This window comes from Mastigoproctus giganteus, chromosome 10 (genome assembly GCF_048544385.1).
Source record: "Mastigoproctus giganteus isolate SK-2022 chromosome 10, ASM4854438v1, whole genome shotgun sequence".
NCBI lineage: Eukaryota > Metazoa > Arthropoda > Arachnida > Uropygi > Thelyphonidae > Mastigoproctus > Mastigoproctus giganteus.
The window spans coordinates 219582173-219607579 of NC_143584.1; the positions used below are offsets into that span (position 1 = coordinate 219582173).

The window sequence follows — 25407 nt, forward strand, 5'->3', positions numbered from 1 at the left end:
AGCATTGGGAAATCAAAATTGAGAGTAGGAGTGTGCTATAGGCCTAATGACTCTGATGAGTATAATAAGAAACTGTTCGGAGAAATAGAGTGGGCCAGTAAATCAGAGAGTCTTATAATGGGGGATTTTAATTTCCCAGATAATGACTGGAATTTGGGGGCTGGTCACTCACACAGTAGCAAGGCTTTTGTGGATTTATTGGATGATTGTTTTCTACATCAGCATGTTCGGGAGGCAACTAGAGGGAGTAATACTCTTGATTTGATTATCAGTAGTGATTCTTCATGCATTAAGAATCTGCAGATAAATGAACCACTTGGTGGCAGTGATCACAGTGTGCTGAAGTGGGAGTTACTCAAAGAGGTAACTACCATTAGGGGTAAAGGGAAGGGGTATTGCTTTCGTAAAGGCGACTACAATGGACTGAGACAGTATTTAAATTCTATACAGTGGGATCAACTGATGATATTGCCAACAGCAAATTCAAAATGGGAAGCATTCAAAGAACTTATCGTGGAAGCTACTAGGCTTTACATACCAACTAAGAAATATTGTTCAAGGTTTAGGCCTAAATGGTTGTCAGATGAACTAATGAGGCATATGGCAGAGAAGAAAAATGCATGGGATACATACAAATTAACACGTGACACGGACGCCTATGATAGATACAAGTTGATCTGTAACCAAGTTACAAAGGAGGTTAGGCAGGCGAAGGCAGATTACGAGAGATCCTTGGCAAGGGATGCGAAGAAAAACAGCAAAGAGTTCTTTACTTATGTAAACTCTAGAAGGAAGGGGATGAATCAGATTGGTCCACTTGAGATCGATGGGTCAACTGTTGATGACCCTGCTCGGGTAGCTAACAAACTAAATGAATATTTTGCATCGACATTCACACATGAGGAGTTATTCAGCGAGGGGAACGCCAGAGGTGTATTCAACTCTAGCAGTAAGCTAGAGAATCTTGTAATAACTGAGAGCAAAGTGGAGGAGAAATTGTTGAAGATAAACACAAGAAAGGCACCTGGGGTGGATGGGATCTATCCAGTTATATTAAAGGAGGCAGCAAAGGAGGTAAGCAAACCCTTAGCCATAATTATGAGAGCTTCCTTGGACTCAGGGGAGGTACCCATTGACTGGAGATGTGCAAATGTGACCCCAATTCACAAAGGGGGATCAAAGGCTGACACAAGTAATTATAGACCTGTGAGTTTAACTTCTGTTCCCGGAAAATTAATGGAGGCACTGGTGAAAGAAGCACTGCAGGATCATCTAGACAAGACTTCAGTTATAGCTAGGACACAGCATGGTTTTGTTAAGGGGAAGTCTTGCCTGACCAATTTGATTGGATACTATGATGCAGTCACAAAAGAACTGGATGCAGGGAATAACTTTGATATTATATACTTGGATCTTAGAAAGGCTTTTGATACTGTTGCACATGGAAGACTGCTGCACAAATTGGAGCAGTGTGGCATTGGAGGCAAGTTGCTGCTATGGATAAAGGGGTGGTTGAGGGGGAGAAGACAGAGAGTGGTAATCAATGGACACTGCTCATCGTGGACTAATGTTATTAGTGGAGTCCCTCAGGGTTCAGTATTGGGGCCTTTATTGTTTTCTGTATTTATAAATGATATTGATGATGGTATATCAGGCTTAATGTCCAAGTTTGCAGAAGATACGAAGGTTGGAAGGATTGTCAAGGACACTACTGACACTATGCTGCTGCAACAGGATTTGGAAAGGTTGAGCAGATGGGCTTCGAGGTGGCAAATGAAGTTTAACATTGACAAATGTAAAGTACTACATATGGGAAACAGCAACCCCAGAGCAACGTATCAACTCTGTGGTACTACACTGACAGTGGTAGAGAATGAAAGGGACCTGGGGGTGGTGGTGCAGGCAGATATGAAGTTCTCTGAGCAGTGCAGACGAGCTGCAAGAGTAGCTCATGGTGTATTGTCAATGATATATAGGAATTTTTCTAGCAGGGATAAGGAGGTGATTATTCCCTTGTATAAGGCAATGGTCAGGCCACACCTAGAGTACTGTATACAGGCCTGGAGGCCTCATTTCAGGAAGGATGTAGAGCTGCTGGAACGAGTACAGAGAAGGGCAACTAGATTGGTGAATGGGACAAAGGGGTTCTCTTACGAAGAAAGGCTTAAGTTTTGCAAATTACAGTGTCTGGAAACTAGGCACCAGCGGGGTGATCTGATAGAGGTGTACAAAGCCTTGAATGGTTTGAGCATGCTCAATGCTGATGGGATTCTTCCTCTAGCTCAGAAAAATCACCTGAGAGGGCATAAATTCAAATTGAGGAAAGACAGATGTAGGATAGATGTGCGGAAATTTGCCTTTAGCCAGCGGGTGGTTGGTGGGTGGAACAGACTTCCATCCCTTGTCGTGGAAGTTGATAGCCTAAATAAGTTTAAGGCTCAGCTGGACAGGTATTTCGAACGAACAGAGGGGTGAAGTGGAAGTGGTTATTTTTATTTATTTATGTTACTTACTTTTTTTTTTTTTTTTTGGCTGATGCTGCATAAGCTTGCTTTCTTGCATCAAATGCCTCTACTAATGCTAATGCTAATGCTAATGCTATGGGAGTAAATGAGTTCAAAGCCTCCGTGGGATGGCTAGACAAGTTTAAAATTCGGCATAAAATTTCTTGGAAAACCGTAAGTGGTGAAGGTGGATCTGTTGATACTGGGGTTGTAAAAGAGTGGACTGTCAAATTGGAAGATTTATGTCGTGATTTTGAAGCTAAGGATATTTACAACTGTGACGAAACAGGGTTGTTTTTTAAAGCTCTTCCTGAAAAAACAATGGGTCTAAAAAACGAAAAGTGCCAGGGCGGAAAAATTTCTAAGGAACGCTTGACTGTACTATTGTGTACAAATATGCTGGGAGACTTTGAACAACCTCTTGTTATAGGAAAATCACAAAATCCTCGTGGTTTCAAGGGCATAAAGTTGAATCTTTTGAATGTTGACTGGAAGTCTAATAAAAAAGCATGGATGACACGAGATATCATGAGCGAATGGATAAGTCACTTTAACCAAAACATGATTCGTCAAAACAGAAAAATTATTCTTTTCATGGATAATGCTGCATCTCACCCGAACATTGAATTGTATCATTCAAATCGTTTTTCTGCCAACAAACACATCTGCCGAGTGTCAGCCCTTGGATCAAGGGATAATAAAAAATTTTAAACTTCACTACAGAAAAAGTGTTTTAAGACATCTCATTGCAAATATGAACGATATAACATGTGCGAGTGATCTTGCAAAGAAACTCAGCATCCTAGATGCGATTCAGTGGATTTCCTCTTCAGTAAACGCAATTAGAAAACAAACTTCGTGAACTGTTTTGTAAATTACTACTAGTTTCTCCCACAGGAACTAGTAGTTGTTGGTGACTCTATTGTCAGGGAAATGGGGAACATGCTTTGTAAAAATCATAGGTGGAACAGGACCAGGGTATGTCTGCCAGGGGCAAAGGTTGATGATGTTGTAGAGCGGATATCATCTTTTAAGGGCACAAAAGGTGATATAGTTGTACACGTTGGCACTAATGATGTTAAGAGTAGGAGGCCAGCGGAATTACTTAACAAGTACAGGTCATTGTTGAAAAAAAGCCATGAAGTAGGGCTGCAATTCTGCCCAGACACGATAGGAGGGAGTATATGATGAGAGCCTTGTCGATCAATTCAGCCCTGGAAAGATTGTGCAAGGCTCAAGGGGTAGAATTTTTTTCAGCCTGGACTGTACTTGTTAACAGGAGAGATTGCTTCTACAGGGATGGGATACACTTAAATAGAAAGGGTGCAAGAATATTTGCTGATGCTATCGAGACAGTGTTAGGTGGGTCGGAAAACTGCTAGCTTGGGGGGGAGACAAAGACTAATAGATTAAGGAACTAATCTTGGCAGAGGTGAAAGAGATTCTTGCACTGCTTCTATTGGAATGAGCAGAAGCCTGAAAAACAAGATGCAGGATATTTCAGAGACTGTTGGAAGTCATTGCAGTACAAGTAAACACATGGGTTGTGTTAGGGTAGCTAAGAATAGAAACAGGTGCATATATACTTGCGTGTACACCAATGCTAGGAGTTTGGTAAATAAATTTGATGAATTTGAGGTATTGCTCAAAACATCAAAGGCAGATATTGTTGGGATATTAGAGAGGTGGTGTCACACAGATATAAGGAATGCAGAACTGGAATTTGGTGAGTACAACGTCTACAGAAAGGATAGACAGGATAAGAAGGGAGGAGGGGTTATGCTATTAGTTAAAAAACACATAAAATCAAAGGAAGTGAAGCCAGTCGACATTGATGGACAGGGCAGTGTCGAGTCAGTTTGGTGTGACATAAGCATAGGTAAATCAAAATTGTGAGTAGGAGTGTGCTATGGGCCTAATGACTCTGATGAGTATAATAAGATACTGTACAGGGAAATAGAATGGGCCAGTAAATCAGAGAGTCTTATAATGGGGGATTTTAATTTCCCAGATATTGACTGGAATTTGTGGGTTGGTCACTGACACACTAGCAAGGCTTTTGTGGATTTATTGGATGATTGTTTTCTACACCAGCATGTTCGGGAGGCAACTAGAGGGAGTAATACTCTTGATCTGATTATCAGTAGTGATTCTTCATGCATTAAGAATCGGCAGATAAATGAACCACTAGGTGGCAGTGATCACAGTGTGCTGAAGTGGGATTTACTCAAGGAGGTAACTACCATGAGAGGTAAAGGGAAGGGTTTTTGCTTTCGTAAAGACGACTATGATGGTCTGAGACAGTATTTAAATTCTATACAGTGGGACCAACTGATGATGTTACCAATAGCAAATTCAAAATGGGAAGCATTCAAGGAACTAATCTTGGAAGCTACCAGGCTTTACATACCAACCAAGAAATATTGTTCAAGGTTCAGGCCTAAATGGTTGTCAGATGAACTAATGAGACATATGGCAGAGAAGAAAAATGCATGGGATACATACAAATTAATGGGTGACATGGAAGCCTATGATAGATATAAGTTGGTCTGTAACCAAGTCACAAAGGAGATTAAGCAGGCAAAGGCAGATTATGAGAATCCTTGGCAAAGGATGCAAAGAAAAACAGAAAAGAATTCTTTACCTATTTAAACTCAAGAAGGAAAGGGATGAATCAGATTGGTCCACTGGATGTTGATGGTTCAACAGTTGAGGATCCTGCTCAGGTGGCTAACAATCTAAACAAGTATTTTGCATCTACATTCACACAGGAGGAGTTATTCAGGAAGGGGAATGCCGTAGGTGAAGTAAACATTGGCAGTGAGCTAGATGATTTTCTAATAACTGAGAGGAAAGTGGAGGAGAAATTGTTGAGGATAAACATAAAAAAGACACCCGGGGTGGATGGGATCTATCCAGTTATATTAAAGGAGGCAGCAAAGGAAATAAGCAAACCCCTAGCCATAATTATGAGAGCTTCTTTGGACTCAGGGGAGGTACCCATAGACTGGAGATGTGCAAATGTAACCCTAATTCACAAAGGAGGATCAAAGGCTGACACAAGCAATTATAGACCTGTTAGTTTAACTTCAGTTCCAGGAAAAGTAATGGAGGCACTGGTTAAAGAAGCACTGCAGGATCATCTGGACAAGAATTCAGTTATAGCTCAGACACAGCATGGTTTTGTTAAGGGCAGGTCTTCTCTGACCAATTTGATTGGGTACTATGATGTAGTCAAAAAAGAACTGGATGCAGGGAATAACTTTGATATTATATATTTGGATCTTAGAAAGGCTTTTGATACTGTTGTGCATGGAAGACTGCTGCACAAATTGGAGCAGTGTGGCATTGGAGGCAAATTGCTGCTATGGATAAAGAGATGGTTGAGTGGCAGAAGATAGAGAGTGGTAATCAATGGACACTGCCAATGTGGACTAATGTTATTAGTGGAGTTCCTCAGGGCTCAGTGTTGGGTCCATTGTTGTTTTCTGTATTTATAAATGATATTGATGATTGTATATCAAGCTTAATGTACAAGTTTGCAGACGATACAAAGGTTGGCAGGGTTGTTAAGGACACTACTGATGCTATGCTGCTGCAACAGGATCTGGAAAGGTTGAACAGATGGGCTGAGAGGTGGCAAATGAAGTTTAACATTGACAAATGTAAAGTACTACATATGGGAAACAGTAATCCCGGATCAACGTATCAACTCTGTGGTACTGTGCTGACAGTGGTAGAGAATAAAAAGGACCTGGGGGTAATTGTACAGGCAGATATGAAGTTCTCTGAGCAGTGCAGAGCTGCAAGAGTAGCTCATGGTGTCTTGTCAATGATATACAGGAATGTTTCTAGCAGGGATAGGGATGTGATTATTCCCTTGTATAAGGCATTGATCAGGCCACACCTTGAGTACTGTATACAGGTCTGGAGGCCTCATTTCAAGAAGGATGTAGACCCGCTGGAACGAGTACAGAGAAGGGCAACAAGATTAGTGAATGGAACAAAGCTGTGCTCTTACGAAGAAAGACTTAAGTTTTGCAAATTACAGATTCTGGAGACTAGGCATCGGCGAGGTGATCTGATAGAGGTGTATAAAGCCTTGAATGGTTTAAGCATGCTCAATGCTGATGGGATTCTTCCTCTAGCTCAGAAAAATCACCTGAGAGGGCATAAATTCAAATTGAGGAAAGACAGATGTAGGATAGACGTGCGGAAATTTGCCTTTAGCCAGCGGGTGGTTGGTTGGTGGAACAGACTTCCATCCCTTGTGGTGGAGGTTGATAGCCTAAATAAGTTTAAGGCTCAGCTGGACAGGTATTTTGAACGAACAGAGGGGTGAAGTGGAAGTGGGTTTTTTTTTTTTTTTGGCCGATGCTGCATAAGCTTGCTTTCTTGCATCAAATGCCTCTACTAATGCTAATGCTAATGAATCAGCCCTTGGATCAAGAGATAATAAAAAATTTTAAACTTCACTACAGGAAACGTGCTTTAAGACATCTCATTGCAAACATGAACGATGTAACATGTGCGAGTGACCTTGCAAAGAAACTCAGCATCCTAGATGCGATTCAATGGATTTCCTTTTCAGTAAACACAATTAGAAAACAAACTGTCGTGAACTGTTTTATTAAGTGTGGCTTCTCAAACGCAAAAATTGAAGTTGTGAACAGCAATGTGGAGCACCAAGAAGAACAAGAACTTCAACATCTATTGATATTGTACGATACTTCCGCTACAAGTGACCCTGGCTACAAAGATATAGACTCGAATCTCAGTACAGAAGATGTTGCTCTAGATATCAACGACATTATCATTGATATTTTTCAAGAAGTTCCTCATGAGGATGAAGAAATGGAAGGTGGTCATTCTGTCGAAGAACATATTAACGACGAACCACTGATGAAAATAGAAGAAGCGCTCATACAAATCAATCGTTTAAAAATGTTTTTTGCCGCTGAAGAAGATACTGAAGGACTTTCGATGGTTTCTTCACTTCCGGTTGATAATTTTGTTTTCAACAAATGTTGAAAACAAAATTATCAACCGGAAGGTGCAGAAGAAAATAAGTGATTACCGTATGTATTTTTGTTAAGATAAAGTCATAATATGCATAGCACAATTGTATGTATATTATTTACAAAAATATTGTGCAAAATCTGTATATAATTTAATTTCACATTAAACGTTTAACGATTTTTCTTTCTTTCTTTTTTTTTTTTTTCTCCCTCAGACTTCTTGTTAGTGGACACTTCTCTCTAACAGACACATTCTCGTTTCCCCATGGCTGTCCGTTAAAGGGAAGTTTCATTGTATGTCATTGACAAAACCCCATGACCTGCCCTAGCCGCCTGTCTGCATTGCTCAGAAAACTTCATATCTGACTGCACAATTACTCCCAGGTCTTTTTCATTTACTTCCACCTCAAGTGTATTATTATTATTATTATTAACTATAGGGTGCAAGGAAGCCTAAGGCTTATGCTGCACCAGCAAAAAAAAAAAAAAAAAAAAAAAAAAAACATTCCCGAGCTACCCTGAAAGAGAGAGAGAGAGAGAGAGAGAAGTAGAAAGGAATCACCAAGAACGAGAAGAATGATGATATCCAGCTCAGGACCCTAGGTGTGCCAAGCCCGTACTCACCAGATGTGAGCCCCTGGAGTTGTAGTACCACACAGTTGGTACTTTTCTCTCGGGTTACTTCTACAGAGAAACATTCATGTGCGAATGTAGATGCAAAATTCTCGTTCAGTTTGTAGTAGTAGTAGTAGTGGTGGTGGTGGTGGCATGTGATGCAAGAAAGCAAATGTAGGAGCTTATGCAGCATTAGCCAAAAAAAAAAAAAAAAAAAAAAAATCACACCATTCCCTCCAAATGCCTGTCCAGTTCCTCCTTAAATGTATTCAACCTATCAACTTCCACTACGACAGATGGAAGTTTATTCCAGCAATTAACCACCCGATGGCTAAAGGAAAATTTCCGCACATCTATTCTACATCTGTCCTTTCTTAATTTGAATTTATGCCCCCTTAGGTTCGTAATCTGAACAAGTGGAAGGATCCCATCAGAATTCAGCGTGCCAACCCATTCAAGGCCTTATATACCTCAATCAGATCACCACGCAGGTGCCTAGTCTCCAGCCACTGCAATTTGCAGAACTTAAGCCTCTCTTGGTAAGAGGATCCCTTCATTCCCCTCACCAATCTTGTTGCCCTTCTCTGTACACGCTCAAGTAAATCTACATCCTTCCTAAAATGAGGCCTATAATAAATCTCATAAGTACTCAAGCCATGGCCTGACCATTGCCTTATAGAAAGGGATAATCACCTCCTTTTCCCTGCTAGCAAAATTCCTATATATCATTGACAAAACCCCATGACCTGCCCTGGCAGCCTGTCTGAATTGCTCAGAAAACTTCATATCTGCCTGCACAATTACTCCCAGGTCTTTTTCATTTTCTACCACCTTAAATGTAGAACCACACAGTTGGTACGTTTCTCTGGGGTTACTTCTACCCATATGTAGTACTTTGCATTTGTCAAGGTTAAACTTCAGTTGCCACTTCTTAGCCCATCTGCCCAAATTATCTAGATCCTGTTGCAGTAGCACACTGCCATTGCTGTCATTAACAACCCTGCCAACCTTTGTATCATCTGCAAACTTCGACATTAAGCCTGATATACCTTCATCAATATCATTGATAAATATACAAAACAACAGTGGACCTAACACCGAACCCTGTGGGACTCCACTAATAACATTAGTCCAAGAAGAGCAGCACCCATTGATTACCACCCTCTGTCTTCTAGCACTTAACCATCCTTTTATCCATTGTAGCAACTTACCCTTAATACCATTCTGCTCCAATTTGTACAATAGTCTTCCATGCGCAACAGTGTCAAAAGCTTTCCTGAAATCCAAATATATGATATCAAAATTATTTTTCGCATCCAGTTCCTTTGTAACCACATCATAATATCCTATCAAATTTGTCAGACAAGACTTTCCCTTAACAAACCCATGCTGTGTCTGAATTATTGCTGCAGTCTTGTCTAGATGATCCTGCCATGCATCTTTAACCAGTGACTACATTATTTTACCCGGAACAGAAGTTAAACTAACTGGTCTGTATTTACTCGTGTCACCCTTCGATCCCCCTTTGTGAATTGGGGATACATTTGCTCATCTCCAGTCCGTGGGAACCTCCCGAGTCCAAGGATGCTCTCATAATTATGGCTAAGGGTTTGCTTAGTTGCTTTGCCGCCTCCTTTAATATAACTGGATAGATCCCATCCACCCCAGGTGCTATTCTTACGTTTAACTTCAACAATTTCTCTTCCACTTTGCTCTCAGTTATTACAAAATCATTAAGTATCTTGCTACAATTTTATAACGTTCTGCCATTTTCAAACCTTAATAATTCCTCACGTGTGAATGTAGATGCAAAATACTCATTCAGTTTGTTTGCTATCTGAGCAGGATCATCAACAGTTGAACCATCAATGTCAAGTGGACCAATCAGATTCATCCCCTTCCTTTTAGAGTTTATATAAGTAAAGAAATCCTTGCTGTTTTTCTTAGCATCTTTTGCCAAGGATTTCTCGTAATCTGCCTTCGCCTGCCGAACCTCCTTTGTGACCTGATTACAGATTAACTTATATCTGCCATAGGCTTCTGAGTCGCTTGATAATTTATATGCATCCCATGCATTTTACTTCTCTGTTACGAGTCTCATTAGTTCATTTGACAACCATTTAGGCCTAAACCTTGAACATTATTTCTTAATAGGTATGAACCTTTTAGTAGCTTCCATGATTAATTCCTTGAATGCTTCCCACTTAGAATTTACTGTCGGTAACATCGTCAGTTGATCCCACTGTGCAGAATTTAAAAACTGTCAAGCTATCTGAGCAGGATCATCAACAGTCAAACCATTGATATCAAGTGAACCAATCGATTCATCCCCTTCCTTCTTCAGTTTATATAAGAAAAGCCAAGGTTTTTTGTAATTCCTTATTATCTTTGCATAATAAACATGAAAACGCCCAAAGCAGTATTCATTTTGGATAGAGAATTATTAAGTATGATATTTAAATCCTGTGTGCTTTATGGCTCATCAAATTTTATCTAATATATATATATTTTTTAAACTGTTTATACATATAATAGGCAGAAAAATATACAAGTGTGAACATTTGCAATTTTGCACTTTTAAGTTTTTTAAACTGGAAAATGGAGGAGACTATCAGTTTCAGCTTTAAGTAATATATTCATATATATATATAAATATATATATACAGGTGACCCCCGCTTAACGCTGATAATTCGTTCCGTAAAAACAGAGCGCTAAATGAATTCGCGCTAAGCGAGCACCTTATTCCCATAAGGTAACATATGTATTTGTGAGTTGCAGTCGGTGCCATAGGATATTTCCTAATCAATAATAAACGGTAGTGAAAAGATGCACAAATGTCAGTCAAAATATTTAATATTCAAATATTTGTACATATAAAATATTCTGCATTACATACGTATATAATTACGTGGTAACTACTTACGTATCAAAATTAATATACATTGTCATAAAATGATTAAGTTCAGATAAAGGGGCTATGAACATTAAGTCACACAATAATTCATAACAATTTAAGGCAAGAAGAGTAAAACTACCAACTCTCACCAAACCATTTTCTTATTGGTAAATCACACAACCAATTTGCTATTTAATAATAAAATGACAACAGTTCAAAAAAACAAAAAAAAAAAACCAGATTGATGGATGATCATGCATGCTCATCCATCGATAAAGTAAAGACTACCTTCAGAAGTGTTTTCCTTCCAGCCTCTCTAGCAGGTTTAGTAGCCTCCAAAGCAGTCTTGCTAGCTTCAACTGCTGCCTTGCTAGCTTCTCTTGCCACTTCCCTGGCTTCTCTAGCCATGGTTTCCAATATTGATGTTTGACTGTTTTGCTGTATAACAGCAGGCCCTCCAATGCTACTTGCTCTACTAAGGACACTACTAATGCTAATTGTACGAGTAGGTGTTGGAGTTCCTGATGCAGTACTTGGTCCTTTATCAACAGATGTGTCAGGTGTAAGGATGGAGCTGCCTGATTTAAACCTTGGTAGGGTTCCACCTGATGAAGAAGTATGTCCAGTATGATCCTTTTCTTGAATGCTTTCAGCATCACTTCCAAAACTATCAGCAGGACTTCGTCCAGAAAGAACTGGCTGTGGAGAAATAACAGATCTTATGGTAGATGGTGTCAACGTTGCAGTCTCAGCTTCCTGTCCACTGAAGACATCGACATCAATATCAGTCTGTTCCTATGAAAATGAAATTGAAAAGAAAGAAAAATATCTTTTGCCTCATATTTACTCACAGAAAGGAATGCAATGTTATATAAATTATAAAATGATATAACTGATGTGGATAAATTGAAGTATCCCTACTAAGGAACTAATAATCTTACATAAAACTACTCAATTTAAATTTAAAAATAATCAAATTAATAAATTTTCTATATACTGTATATATATATCATATGTTGAAGAGAATAACAAGAGAGGAAATAAGAAGATAGAAAAATGAGGACGTAGTATTGTTAAGTCAAAGGCAGCAAATGATAACCCTAAGCAGAGCATGGACAATAAGGCAATAAAAAAAAGAAAAAAAAAACAGTGAGGGATATAGAGTATGAAGATAACTAATAAAACATGTATAATAAGAAATAAATAATTACAAAATTGATAAAAAGGATTACAAAACAGACAAAATACAGATGTTGCAACACAATTTACAAAACCAGCCTCTCAACAAAGCAAAATAGCATATATATATATATATATATATATATATATAATCACAACGCTGATCTCATCAGAAGAATGCTAGAAGAAACAAGAGCTAAAGAAAGAAAAACAAAAAAATGGTTACACACAAAAGTCAAATGTTTGCTTTTTGAAGTTTGAGGAATGGCACAACAACAAATGCTAAAATGAGTGGAAGAATTTTATTTAAATCTTTATAAGGATAAAGGATAACAACTGGATTCAACAGCATATGCAGAAGCTATACCAGAAATAATTTTGGAAGATGCTATAAATTCAATGAAAAATGGCAAAGCAGCAAGACCCAATAAAGTCACTGCTGAAATGCTGAAAATTGGAGGCCAGCCGGTAATTAAAGCTCTAGCCAAACTATTTTAAAAATGACTTCTACATCCTCTACTGTAAAAAAAAGATGACATCCAAACAGTGCAGCAAGATGAATACAACCTTCCATTATGTACAGCCTTCATTGACTATGAAAAAGCATTCAACTAAGTCACAAAACAAGCAATAGTCAACACCCTAATCCACCTGATTGTAAACAGAGCTTACATCAATATTCTCCAATCAATATATGAAAAGGCGACTGCATGAATATTGGTCAAAGTAGAAAAAGGCATCCAACAAGGAGACACAATCACCCCAAAACTATTTTCAGCCTGTTTAGAAGAAATTTTTTCAAGCTAAATTGGGATAATAAAGGAGTCAGTATAAATGGTGATTACCTGAATCACTTACAATTTGCAGATACAGCAGAACGTCAGTTATCCGGAATAACTGACGTTCTGATGTGGTTACAAAGGAACTGGTTGTTATTGTTATTTTGATTTTTAGGAGCATTAGCAACTAAGGCCATATTGCTCCAGGAATATGCGGTGGTCATTCCCTGACCTATTCCGCATCGTCCGTATTTGGTGGTGACGGGCTTGAATCCCGGTCTAATCAAGAAGCATGTGCTACGCACTGCTGCTCCTTCCCACCTGGCTATGGAGGCGCCCAAAGGAACCGGATGCAAAAATTAATTTTGATATCATATATTTGGATTTTAGGAAAGCTTTTGACACTGTTGCGCATGGAAGACTATTGTACAAATTGGAGCAGAATGGTATTAAGGGTAAGTTGCTACAATGGATAAAAGGATGGTTAAGTGGTAGAAGACAGAGTGCGGTAATCAATGGGTGCTGCTCTTCGTGGACTAATGTTATTAGTGGAGTCCCACAGGGTTCTGTGTTGGGTCCACTGTTGTTTTGTATATTTATCAATGATATTGATGAAGGTATATCAGGCTTAATGTCGAAGTTTGCAGATGATACAAAGGTTGGCAGGGTTGTTAATGACAGTAATGGCAGTGTGCTACTGCAACAGGATCTAGATAATTTGGGCAGATGGGCTAACAACTGAAGTTTAACCTTGACAAATGCCAAGTACTGCATATGGGTAGAAGTAATCCCAGAGAAACGTACCAACTGTGTGGTACTACACTTAAGGTGGTAGAAAATGAAAAAGACCTGGGAGTAATTGTGCAGTCAGATATGAAGTTTTCTGAGCAATGCAGACAGGCTGCCAGGGAGGTCATGGGGTGTTGTCAATGATATACAGGAATTTTGCTAGCAGGGAAATGGAGGTGATTATCCCTCTGTATAAGGCAATGGTCAGGCCACACCTTGAGTACTGCTTACAGGTCTGGAGGCCTCATTTTAGGAAGGATGTAGATTTATTTGAGCATATACAGAGAAGGGCAAAAAGATTGGTGAGGGGAATGAAGGGATCCTCTTACCGAGAGAGGCTTAAGTTCTGCAAATTGCAGTGGCTGGAGACTAGGCACCTGCGCAGTGATCTGATTGTGGTATATAAGGCCTTGAATGGGTTGAGCACACTGAATTCTGATGGGATCCTTCCACTTGTTCAGATTACGAACCTAAGGGGGCATAAATTCAAATTAAGAAAAGACAGGTGTAGAATAGATGTGCGGAAATTTGCTTTTAGCCAGCGGGTGGTTAATTGCTGGAACAAACTTCCATCTGTCGTTGTGGAAGTTGATAGGTTGAATAAATTTAAGGAGGAACTGGACAGGCATTTGGAGGGAATGGTGTGATTTTTTTTTTTTTTTGGCTGATGCTGCATAAGCTCATACACATGCTTTCTTGCATCACATGCCACTACTACTACTGATGTCAGACCTCTTTTGGATAGCCAAATTTTTCGGATAATTGAACCAGAAAAGTTTCCGGGTAATTTTTCCAGTAAGGTTAAATAAATGTAATCTAATTATTTAATTAAATAAGATTAAATAATTTGTTTTAACTTACGATTAAATTAAATAATTAAGATTAATTAAATAAAAAAATTTTTAAATAATCTCGGAAAACAGAAACATCCATCCAGGCATTTTTATACAAAAGAGGAAAATTAGAAAGATTTTTAAATGCTCTCAGTTTTTTCAACTTACCGATGAAACAAGGATGGACAATTTGTGCATTCCAATGACATTTTCACACATAGCAATTGTAACTCGCTATTTTCTCATCTTAAAACTTGGTGCAGGCATTTCTCTTTTAGTGGCTAGGGTTTTTTCCATAATAAGCCCATCTCATCAACATTATAAACGTTTTCTTTCTTGTAATTTGCTTAACTGAAGGGAACTTTCTTTTAAAGGACACTACTGCCGATTCGTCTGCAGAAAGTTTCTCGCCTTGAATGTCTAGTTCACGTATACTGTGTCTTAGTTTAAAATTTTTTAGTCAACCTGTGTTTGCCTTAAAATCTTCATTACCTCTTAATTTTCGATTGATATTCAATATCTTTCACACAACGTAGGGCCAGACACTGGTTCACCCAAACTTCACTTCTGAAGAAAACAAAAAAATAAAGTGCACTCTCTAGAGTGGCATTTTCAGATTTCGACAGTCTTTTCCTGCTAGATCCTCCTTCACTATCCATAATCGACACAAATCCTGGAAATGTTATTGCATTGGAATTTTTCTTGAGGTTGTAAATTGCTGAAGTTCCAACATTACACTCTTTGGAGAGATTTTCTATATTTTCACCTTTTCTAATTCAATTAATAATTTCCATTTTTTGTTGAAATGTTAAAACTACGTGTTTTCTTTTCGTTCACATTCTACCATAAAAAAAATGAGAAAAATAATAAATCACACAGTTTCGGACCGATACTATTCTTATTAAATCTGGCGCTAAACTAATCTGAAATTTATTCATGATTTCTGAGAAAACCCAGTAGTCTGTGATATTTTTCTAAAGCACATTCCTCAAGATCACATAGAATTCTAGAGGTCAGAACCATAAAAAAATTTGCAGTTTTCAGTTTATTGGGCTTTTTGTTTATACAATCTGTTATAAATGGGTCCTTGAGGTTGTCACAGCCATTCTCTCAGCTATGCCAGACATGCTGTACTTGCTACCTGGGAGTCTAAAACGCTGATGGAACTGATATTCGGGTGACACTCAAGCCAAGTGGACCCAATTTCGGCAAAGTTCGGATGGTCTGTGACAGCCAAATCCTCTGCTTGCACTTTCACAATGGTGGGACTGTTAGTAATCCTGGGTATAACTTCCATGCACAAGTACATGGTGGGTGACCACCCAGGTGTGAACCAATGTAAGCAGGGGTCGAGGTGTGGCGCTCAAACCACATGGAGGAACGCCGCCCCTCTATGTTACCAGGCAGTACTAGGTGGTAGATGACTTTCATCAACCAGTGAAATACCACCACATTGCTTCTTGGAGGCTTGAAGTGGTGGAACCCATGTTTAGTCTCTAGAGCTAAGTTCCGGTCAACCCTTCCCTATCTCTTCCGTCATGCAGTATGATTGATGACTTTTGAGGTTATGACGAACGTCGTGGTGAGATCCAATATTCCTTACATTTCAAGGGTACAGCTCTAAAACGGTGTTCGCAAGCCGGCCGCTAGTTAGTACACAGGACCGTACCTATTGGTAACTCTCTAGGAGGCTTCCAGATTAGCTAGTGTATAATCTTGCTACCTCTACTCTGCCAGAGAGTGATTGGAGGGAGTCCGAGTAGTGTGTATGCGGGGAGATTGTCGAGGCCACGTTATGTCAAGGATCTGAGTATATTCTTACCACGTGTATGCCATATCCAAAAATTTCATTACTTCATACAGTATGTCCCACCCACTTTTTCTAACTATTGAATACACCATGAATTGTCAAACTAATAGAGCAAGCTTATCTGCGAAAAGATCTAAACCTCCCAAGCACTTCCTAATTCATTTCACAAATATACGTGGTCTCAATTCTAATCTCAACAATGTCCATTTCCACTTGCAATCTGCTAAACCCCATGTAATTTCTCTGAGAGAATCTCAGTTATCGGTTGATTCAACTACTGCTCATCTCAGATGCCCAAATTATTTGCTGTATGATTCCTTTCGCCTCAAAGGTGGTACTTGTGCATATGTCTGTTCTGATATTCCCTGTCAGAGACTTGGCAATTTGGAATCTCCTCTCTTTGATCTTCTCTGGCTTAAAATCTCTCTACCTCATTGTGTCAAATTCATCTGTTGTCTCTACCGTTCTCCCAACTCCACTAATCACTTGGAGCTCTTTGACTTACTCTCTTTGCAACTTGACTTTCTCCAGCCAAATTTCCTAACAGTGAGGTAATTTTCCTTGGTGATTTTAATGTTCACAACTCCAGCTGGCTTCTGTTTTCTAGTCACACCGACCCAGCAGGTCGAGATGCTGAGGCTTTTGCAATTACTAATGACTTAGCACAGATTGTTCATTTACCTACAAGAATACCGGACAATCCTAATCATACAGCCAATACGCTTGATCTTTTTCTCACAAACAACCCTTCTAAGTACACGGTCGAAGTGAGAGCTCCTTTAGGCACTTCAGATCACAACTTGGTGATTGTCTCTTCTCCAATGGAACCTTTATCTCATGGCCATTCCCAACCTCGTGTTGTTTGGCATTACAAGAATGCAAAATGGGATGACCTGCGAGACTTCTTTTCTTCTTTTCCTTGGTCGGATTACTGTTTAAAAACTTCTGATGTCAATGTTTGCTCAGATCGTGTCAGTGAAATTATTCTTGCAGGAATGGAATCCTTTATCTCACACTCCACTTTAAAATCTCGTCCTTTATCTAAACCTTGGTTTTCCAATAAATGTGCTAAGGTTGTTCAAGAGAAGAATGTTGCATATTGTAATTGGCTTGTTTATAATTCTTCAGTTCATTTTCTGCCTACACCAAAGTTCGCAACAATTGTAAAGCAATTATTAATCAATCCAAACTAGAGTTTGAACAGGCTAAGAGTAGAAAACTTGCTTCTTGCCCTAATGGTAGCTGAGCATTCTGGTCTCTTGCCAAAGCTATTGGCCGCAACTTTTACTGCTCTCTGCTCCCACCTCTGTCCAAACCAGATGGTTCTGTTGTCGCTTCAGCCAAGGATAAAGCTGACCTGCTAGCATCCCATTTTGTTTCCAGCTCATGTATTAATGATCTTGGTAAAACACCTCCCACCAGTCCCAACACACTCCATTGAATGCCTCATGTAGTCTTCAGTCAAAAGGATATCAGAAGGAGTTTGATGAATCTTGATGCTAAGAAAGCTCCAGGTCCTGATAGTATTTCTCCACTGGTTCTCAAAACCTGTGCTCCTGAACTTACTCCTATTCTTTGCCACCTTTTTTCACTTTCTTATTCCAAAGGTGCTTTTCCTTCTGCTTGGAAATTTGCTCATATCCAACCAGTTCCTAAAAAGGGTGACAAATCCCTCCCATCCAATTATCGTCCCATTGCAATTACTTCTACTCTTTCTAAAGTAATGGAGAAATCAATTAACTGCCAACTCTTAAACTACCTAGAAACCTTCCGTCTGATCAACGATCGCCAGTATGGATTCCGTCAGTGTCGATCCACTGGTGATATTCTGGCTTATGTTACCCATTTATGGACTAATTCAATGGAAAGGTTCGGTGAAGCACAAGTAGTTGCTCTTGACATCTCAAAGGCTTTTGATCGTGTTTGGCATAAAGGTCTTCTAAACAAGCTTCCATCTTATGGTTTGCCAACTGTTTTTAGTAATTGGTTATCCAGTTTTTTCTCTGATCGCTCACTGACGGTGATGGTAGATGGCTCTCTGTCTTCTAACTTCTCCACTAATGCCGGTTTCCCCAAAGTTTCAGTTCTTTTCCCCACTCTTTTCCTCTTGTATATTAATGACCTTCTTCCATTGACCGCAAATCCTATCCAGAGTTTTGCCGATGATAGCACATTGCATTCCATTTTCCATTTTGAGAAACCTTGTCCTGCTCAATCAGCTTCAACTTCTCGAAAATCTGCTACCAATTCCTTAAATGCCGATTTTCAGGTAATTCTCCAGTGGGGCAAAGACAACTTAGTTGATTTCAACCCTTCTAAAACTCAGTCTTGTCTTATATCTTGCAAAAAGGATTCTTCTGCTCCTATGCTTATCTTTAGTGACACTCCGATTTCTAGGCAAAATGATATATCTCTTTTGGGGATTACCCTGACTTCTAATCTCTCTTGGCACAAGCACATTACAATATTGCTTCCTCTGCATCTAAAAAACTTGGTTTTCTCTTTCGCTCTCGGCGTTACTTTTCTTCCAAACAGCTGCTCACTCTGTATAAATCGCAAATCCACCCTGCTATGGAATATTGTTCCCACATCTGGGGTGGTGCCCCCAAAACCTCTCTCAGGCTTCTTGATTCCATTCAGAAGAGGGTAGTTAGGTTAATTAATGATTCATCTCTAACAGAGTCTCTCCACTCGCTTTCTCATAGACATACTGTTTCTGCTGCATGCCTCTTCTATAGATACTTCCATGGGCACTGTTCTTCTGAATTGGCTTCTATAATTCCCGCTCTCTCTTTCAAAACAGTCCGAACACGTGCCGCCACCAGCCAACATCCATTTACTGTCCAACTTCAAACTCACAGAACCAACTTTTCATCTTCCTCATTGATTCATTCAACTGCCATTTTCTGGACCAACCTTCCTTCATACGTATTTCCTGAAAATTACAATCTACAGAAGTTCAAGTCCAATGTCAACAAATATCTTCTTTCATCTTCTCAACCTCCAAACCAAGCACGGTACTAAGTACTATAGGTTCTAATACCTCTCGTGTTTGGGGTTCACATAAAAAAAAAAAAAAAAAAGGGTAGTAAACTCGATCTTTCACTTATTATAATCAAAATTCAATTTGCAAACGTGATCACTATAACCGGCACTTACTGTACTACTGTTAATAAAAAAAGAAGAAAGATCAGCCTTTCAAATTATTCCAGATAACTGACGTTCCAGGTAGCTGACTTCCGGATAACAACGTTTTACTGTAATATCATTCTCCTTGCTAACAATCCGGAAGATTTGCAGCAAGACATTGAAGAACTGCAGCATGAAATCAAGAAGTTCGATTTGAAGATTAATATGAAGAAAACACAGGTTATGTGTTTTCTTGATGATATAAACATAGGTCAACAAATTTATGAGACCAAAGAACAACATGGTCAATGGACAAGAACTAGAAAGGTATGTTTATCATGGAAAAGAAATTTCAATAGATGGAAACTGAATGGCACATAAATTTTTGGATGGCATTTGGAAAGCTTAATATAGTCTTCAAGACAAATTTGCCACTCTGTCTCGAACCAGAACTTTTTTTATCAATGTATCCTCCTTACTGTGGATTTTAGTGTTTTGCACCAACCTTACGTAAAAATAAAAACACAAAGGAAACTGGACTTTTGATAACTGTGTTTATAATAAATTATAATAACCTGTATTTACAATAAATTTAACTTTACGATAAACTATACATATAAAATATTAAAATCTGCTACATTAAGAACAATAAAATGCATTAAAATATACTAAGTTAAAAGCGATAAAAAAACCATAGCTTTCAAAGGCTCCAGCCTTCTTCTTCAGCGGTATTTTCTTATTCTGCAGTACATCTTTAAATATCAGCAGGTTCATTTTACTCATCACATGTTTCATTCTCACGTGTTCCGTTCTCTTGCGTTGTGGAACGGGAAGTGGCTCGAGTGGGAGTCATACGGAACCGTTCATCCCTTCTGAGGATATTGGCCTCAAAGAGGGGATGAATCCGCGTACCTCTATCTCTATTAATGTTGTTTGTAGAACAGATCCGCAAACTCTCGAGCCACTTACGGTCCCAGAACTTATGCGCCCGATCGGTGATGATAGCATCGTCCGGCGAGATCTGGTGCTGCTTCTCCCAAAAATGTTCGGCCACGGCGGATTTGCCATACTCCGCATTTCTTATTGCCTTAGTGTGTTCCCCCAGACGATCTTTGAGACGGCGTTTTGTTTCCCCTACATAACATTCCCCACAATCCGGGCATCTAATGCTATATACGACCCCACTTGTGTTCTCTTTTTGAATGGGGTCCTTAACCTGAGACACGATTGTGTGCAGCCTCCGCCCCGGAAGCTGCACACAACGTGTCTGGTACTTTCTTAGTATTCTAGCTATGTGATCAGTCAGACCCGGATAATAGGGAATGTATGCAGTGGATACATTCCCTATCCACTGCATACATTCCCTATTATCCGGGTCTGACTGATCACATAGCTAGAATACTAAGAAAGTACCAGACACGTTGTGTGCAGCTTCCGGGGCGGAGGCTGTACACAATCGTGTCTCAGGTTAAGGACCCCATTCAAAAAGAGAACACAAGTGGGGTCGTATATAGCATTAGATGCCCGGATTGTGGGGAATGTTATGTAGGGGAAACAAAACGCCGTCTCAAAGATCGTCTGGGGGAACACACTAAGGCAATAAGAAATGCGGAGTATGGCAAATCCGCCGTGGCCGAACATTTTTGGGAGAAGCAGCACCAGATCTCGCCAGACGATGCTATCATCACCGATCGGGCGCATAAGTTCTGGGACCGTAAGTGGCTCAAGAGTTTGCGGATCTGTTCTACAATCAACATTAATAGAGATAGAGGTACGCGGATTCATCCCCTCTTTGAGGCCACTATCCTCAGAAGGGATGAACGGTTCCGTATGACTCCCGCTCGAGCCACTTCCGGTTCCACAACGCAAGAGAACGGAACGCGTGAGAATGAAACACGTGATGAGTACCATGAACCTGCTGATATTTAAAGATGTACTGCAGAATAAGAAAATACCGCTGAAGAAGAAGGCTGGAGCCTTTGAAAGCTATGGTTTTTTATCGCTTTTAACTTAGTATATTTTAATGCATTTTATTGTTCTTAATGTAGCAGATTTTAATATTTTATATGTATAGTTTATCGTAAAGTTAAATTTATTGTAAATACAGGTTATTATAATTTATTATAAACACAGTTATCAAAAGTCCAGTTTCCTTTGTGTTTTTATTTTTACGTAAGGTTGGTGCAAAACACTAAAATCCACAGTATGAATACACCCAACCTCAGAGGCCTGTTTGAAGAATGTATCCTCCTTGTCGTAACATATGGCTGTTATGTCACACACAGAAGTATGAGCACCAAATTTTGAACATAATCAAAAGAGGCTGAAAAACATATGCATGGATTTGGCAACAAATCAAGGTCTGTAACATCATTGAGAGAACAAAGTGCTTAAAATAGAAATGGGCAGGTCACGTATCAAGAAGAAGAAATGACAGCAGATGGACCAAATGAATTTTTGAATGGATACTACTTGGCTGTAAAAGCCCAAGAAAAAGACCAAGGATGAAGTGGATCATCAATTCTGGAAACTTGTTGAGGAGGCCTTCATCCTGCAGTGGAACGAAAATGTCTGAAGATGATGATGATATGTACACACATATAGCTCATCCTGACATAAAACACAATGTATTTTCCAAAAAAATAATAATAATAAATAAATAAATAAAATAACAGAAATACATTACAGCATGTACATTTTCATATGACAGTAAGGCATAAGTTCCACAAAAATTATAACTTGTCAATAATTACCACATTTTTAAACATTTACTTACTATATTAGTATTATTAGAATATTAGTTTATTGCTCCAATACATACTGCTCTACTTTAGAATAATATTCTAAATTGGAGCAGTAAGCGGTATTAAGGGTAAGTTGCTACAATGAATAAAAGAATGGTTGAGTAGAAGACAGAGTGGTAATCAATGGAGACTGCTCTTCATTGACTAATGTTATTAGTGAGTTCCCCCCCCCAGGGTTGATGTTGGGCCCACTGTTGTTTTGTATATTTATCAATGATATTGATGAAGGTATATCAACCTTAATGTCAAAGTTTGCAGATGATACAAAGGTTGGCAGGATTGTTAATGACAGTAATGGCAGCGCTTATTGCAACAGGATCTAGAAAATTTTGTCAGATGGGCTGAGAACTGGCAACTGAAGTTTAATATTGACAAATGTAAAGTACTGCGTACGGGTAGAAGCAACCCCAGAATAACGTATCAACTGTGTGGTACTACACCTAGGGTAGTAGAAAATGAAAAATACCTGGGAGTAATGTGCAGTCAGATATGAAATTTTCTGAGCAGTGCAGACAGGCTGTCAGAGCAGGTCATGGGGTCATATTGTCAATATATATTGTCAGTATATATTGTCAGGTCATATTGTCAATGATATACAGGAATTTTTCTAGTAGGGAAAAGGAAGTGATTATCCCTTTGTATATGGCAATGGTCAGGCCACGGCTTGGGTACTGCGTACAGGTCTGGAGGCCTCACTTTAGGAAGGATGTACAGTTGCTTGAGCGTGTACAGAGAAGGGCAACAAGATTGGTGAGGGGGAACGAAGAGGTCCTCTTACCAAGAAAGGCTTAAGTTCTGCAAACTGCAGCAGCTGGAGACTAGGCACCTGCGAGGTGATCTGACTGAGGTGTATAAGGTCTTCAATGGGTTGAGCACACTGAATTCTGCTTGCTCAGATTACAAACTTAAGGGGGTATAAATTCAAATTGAAGAAAGATGGTTGTAGAACAGATGTGTGGAAATTTGCCTTTAGCCAGCGGGTGGTTAATTGCTGGAACAAACTTTCATCTGTCATTGTGGAAGTTGATAACGTAAATAAATTCAAGGAGCAACTGGATAAACATTTAGGAGGGAATGGATGTGCAAAATGTTTTTTTTTTTTTTTTTTTTTTGGCTGATGCTACATAAGCTCATAGACTTGCTTTCTTGTATTACATGCCTCCATTACTACTAACTACTATTATCTGATCCATAATGATCTATGCTGCATAGCTTGCAGTATAAAAATCTGAACAGTTTCAAGTAATAAGTCAAGTGATAAAATAGCAGTTATGGGATGTAGTAAAGATATCACAGAGTTTCAAAGGGGCAAAAAGACACTATTATGGAGGCTCGTGCATTGGGTGCTTCCATGTCGGAAATGACATCTAAAGATATTCAGTCAAATTAAAATGAGGTAAGTAATTAAAACTTATATAAATAAAGTAAAAAATTATTATAACACTATTTTTTTTAAAGATTAAAGCTTACCTGTGATTCAGATCTATATGGAACTTGCTGAAAACAAGTAGCTTCTGGTTGTTCAGCAACTTTAGTCAGATCACCTTCAGGATCACAGTTAAATGATGGGCTACTAGAAAACAAATATTCATATTGTATTTCAAAATTTGAAAGTACATATAGAATGGACTTCTAACTTATACACTAAATTATCAGGTGATAATTAAGCCTATGGTAGATATAAGCTAGTCTCTAATCAAGTCACAAAGGAGGCTAGTGAAGCTAAGGCAGATTATGTGAAGCCTCTAGCAAAGAATGTAAAGAACAGCAGCAAAAACTTCTTTTTTACTTATATTAGCAGCAGAAGGAAGGGGTTGAAACACATTGATCCACTTGATGTCGATGGCTTAAATGTTGATGATCCTGTGCAGGTTACTGGCAAACCAAATAAGTATTCTGCATTTACATCCAAACGTGAGGAATTGAATCTATCCAATTACTCATGTTACCCTTTTGTGGGAGAAGATTATACATTCAACTGGGTACATATTTGCAAATATCCCATCCACAAGGGGGGGATCAAATGGGTGACATGAGTAATTACAGATCTATTAACTTGACTTCTGTTCTAGGAAAAATAAGGTTCAAGATGTAATACAGGGCCATCTAGAGGGGAATACAGTTATACTGCAGTCATGGAATGGATTTGTTAAGCAATCTTGTCTGACTAATCTGATTGGATTCTGTGATGCAGTAACAAAGAAACTGAATTCAAAAAATAATTTTGACATTGTATACTTGAACATCAAGAAAGCTTTTGATACTGTTGCACATAAAACACTGATATTAATTGGAGCAGTGTTGTTGAGTAGGAGAAGGCAGAGAGTGGTTATCAATGAACAATGCTCTTAGTGGACTAATGTTATTAGTGGGGTCCACCAGGTTTCAGTGCTGGGCTTGTTGTTTTCTATATTTATTAATGAAGGTATATAATGTCTAAGTTTGCAGATGATACAAAGCTTGGCAGGGTGGTTAATGACAGTAATCAGGGTAAGCTACTGCAACAAGATTTAAAAAATATTAGGTAGATGGGCTGAGAAATAGCAGTTGAAGTTTAACTTTGAAAACGCAAGGTAATGCATATGTGTAGCAGTAATTCCAGGTTAACGTACCAACTTTGCTACTCTCAGGGTAGTCGAAAATGAAAAAGACCTGGAGTAATTGCACAGCCAGATATGAAGTTCTCTGACCAGTGCAGACAGGCTGCCAGAACAGCTCACAGAATTTTGTCAATGATATAGAGGAACTTTGCTATTAGGGATACAGAGGTGATTATCCCATTGTACAAGGCAATGGTCATGCTGCATCTTGAGTACTGCATACAGTCTAGCAGGGCTCATTTTAGGAAGGATCTGCTCGGACTGGTGTAGAGAAGGGCAACAATGAGATTGGTAAAATGAACAAACAGGTGATCATACCAAGAAAGGCTTCGGTTCTTCATTTGCAGCATCTGGAGAATAGGCACCTACAAGGTGATCTTATTGAGGTGTTTAAGGCTTTCAATGGATTGAGCAAGCTCAGTGCTGATGGCATTCTTCCTCGTCTCAGAC

The 25407-nt window shown here is 39.0% G+C and overlaps 1 protein-coding gene across 12 annotated transcripts in view; it reads right to left on the minus strand.

Moving 5' to 3' along the window:
- Rab3-GEF (Rab3 GDP-GTP exchange factor) overlaps positions 1 to 25407 on the minus strand; it is a 973693-nt gene that overhangs the window by 561898 nt on the left and 386388 nt on the right. For 11 of the 12 annotated variants that reach the window (XR_016547514.1, XM_090382519.1, XM_090382518.1 and 8 more), the window contains exons 13-14: positions 23828 to 23930; positions 11323 to 11829 (exon numbers count right to left, since the gene is read on the minus strand). Coding sequence is in view for 11 of the 12 variants with exons in the window: in XM_090382519.1 (XP_090238645.1) it covers positions 11323 to 11829; positions 23828 to 23930 (610 nt within the window). In the remaining variant the exon portion in view is untranslated. The remainder of the gene's footprint in view (positions 1 to 11322; positions 11830 to 23827; positions 23931 to 25407) is intronic. The other variant, XM_090382521.1, reaches the window with a different exon arrangement.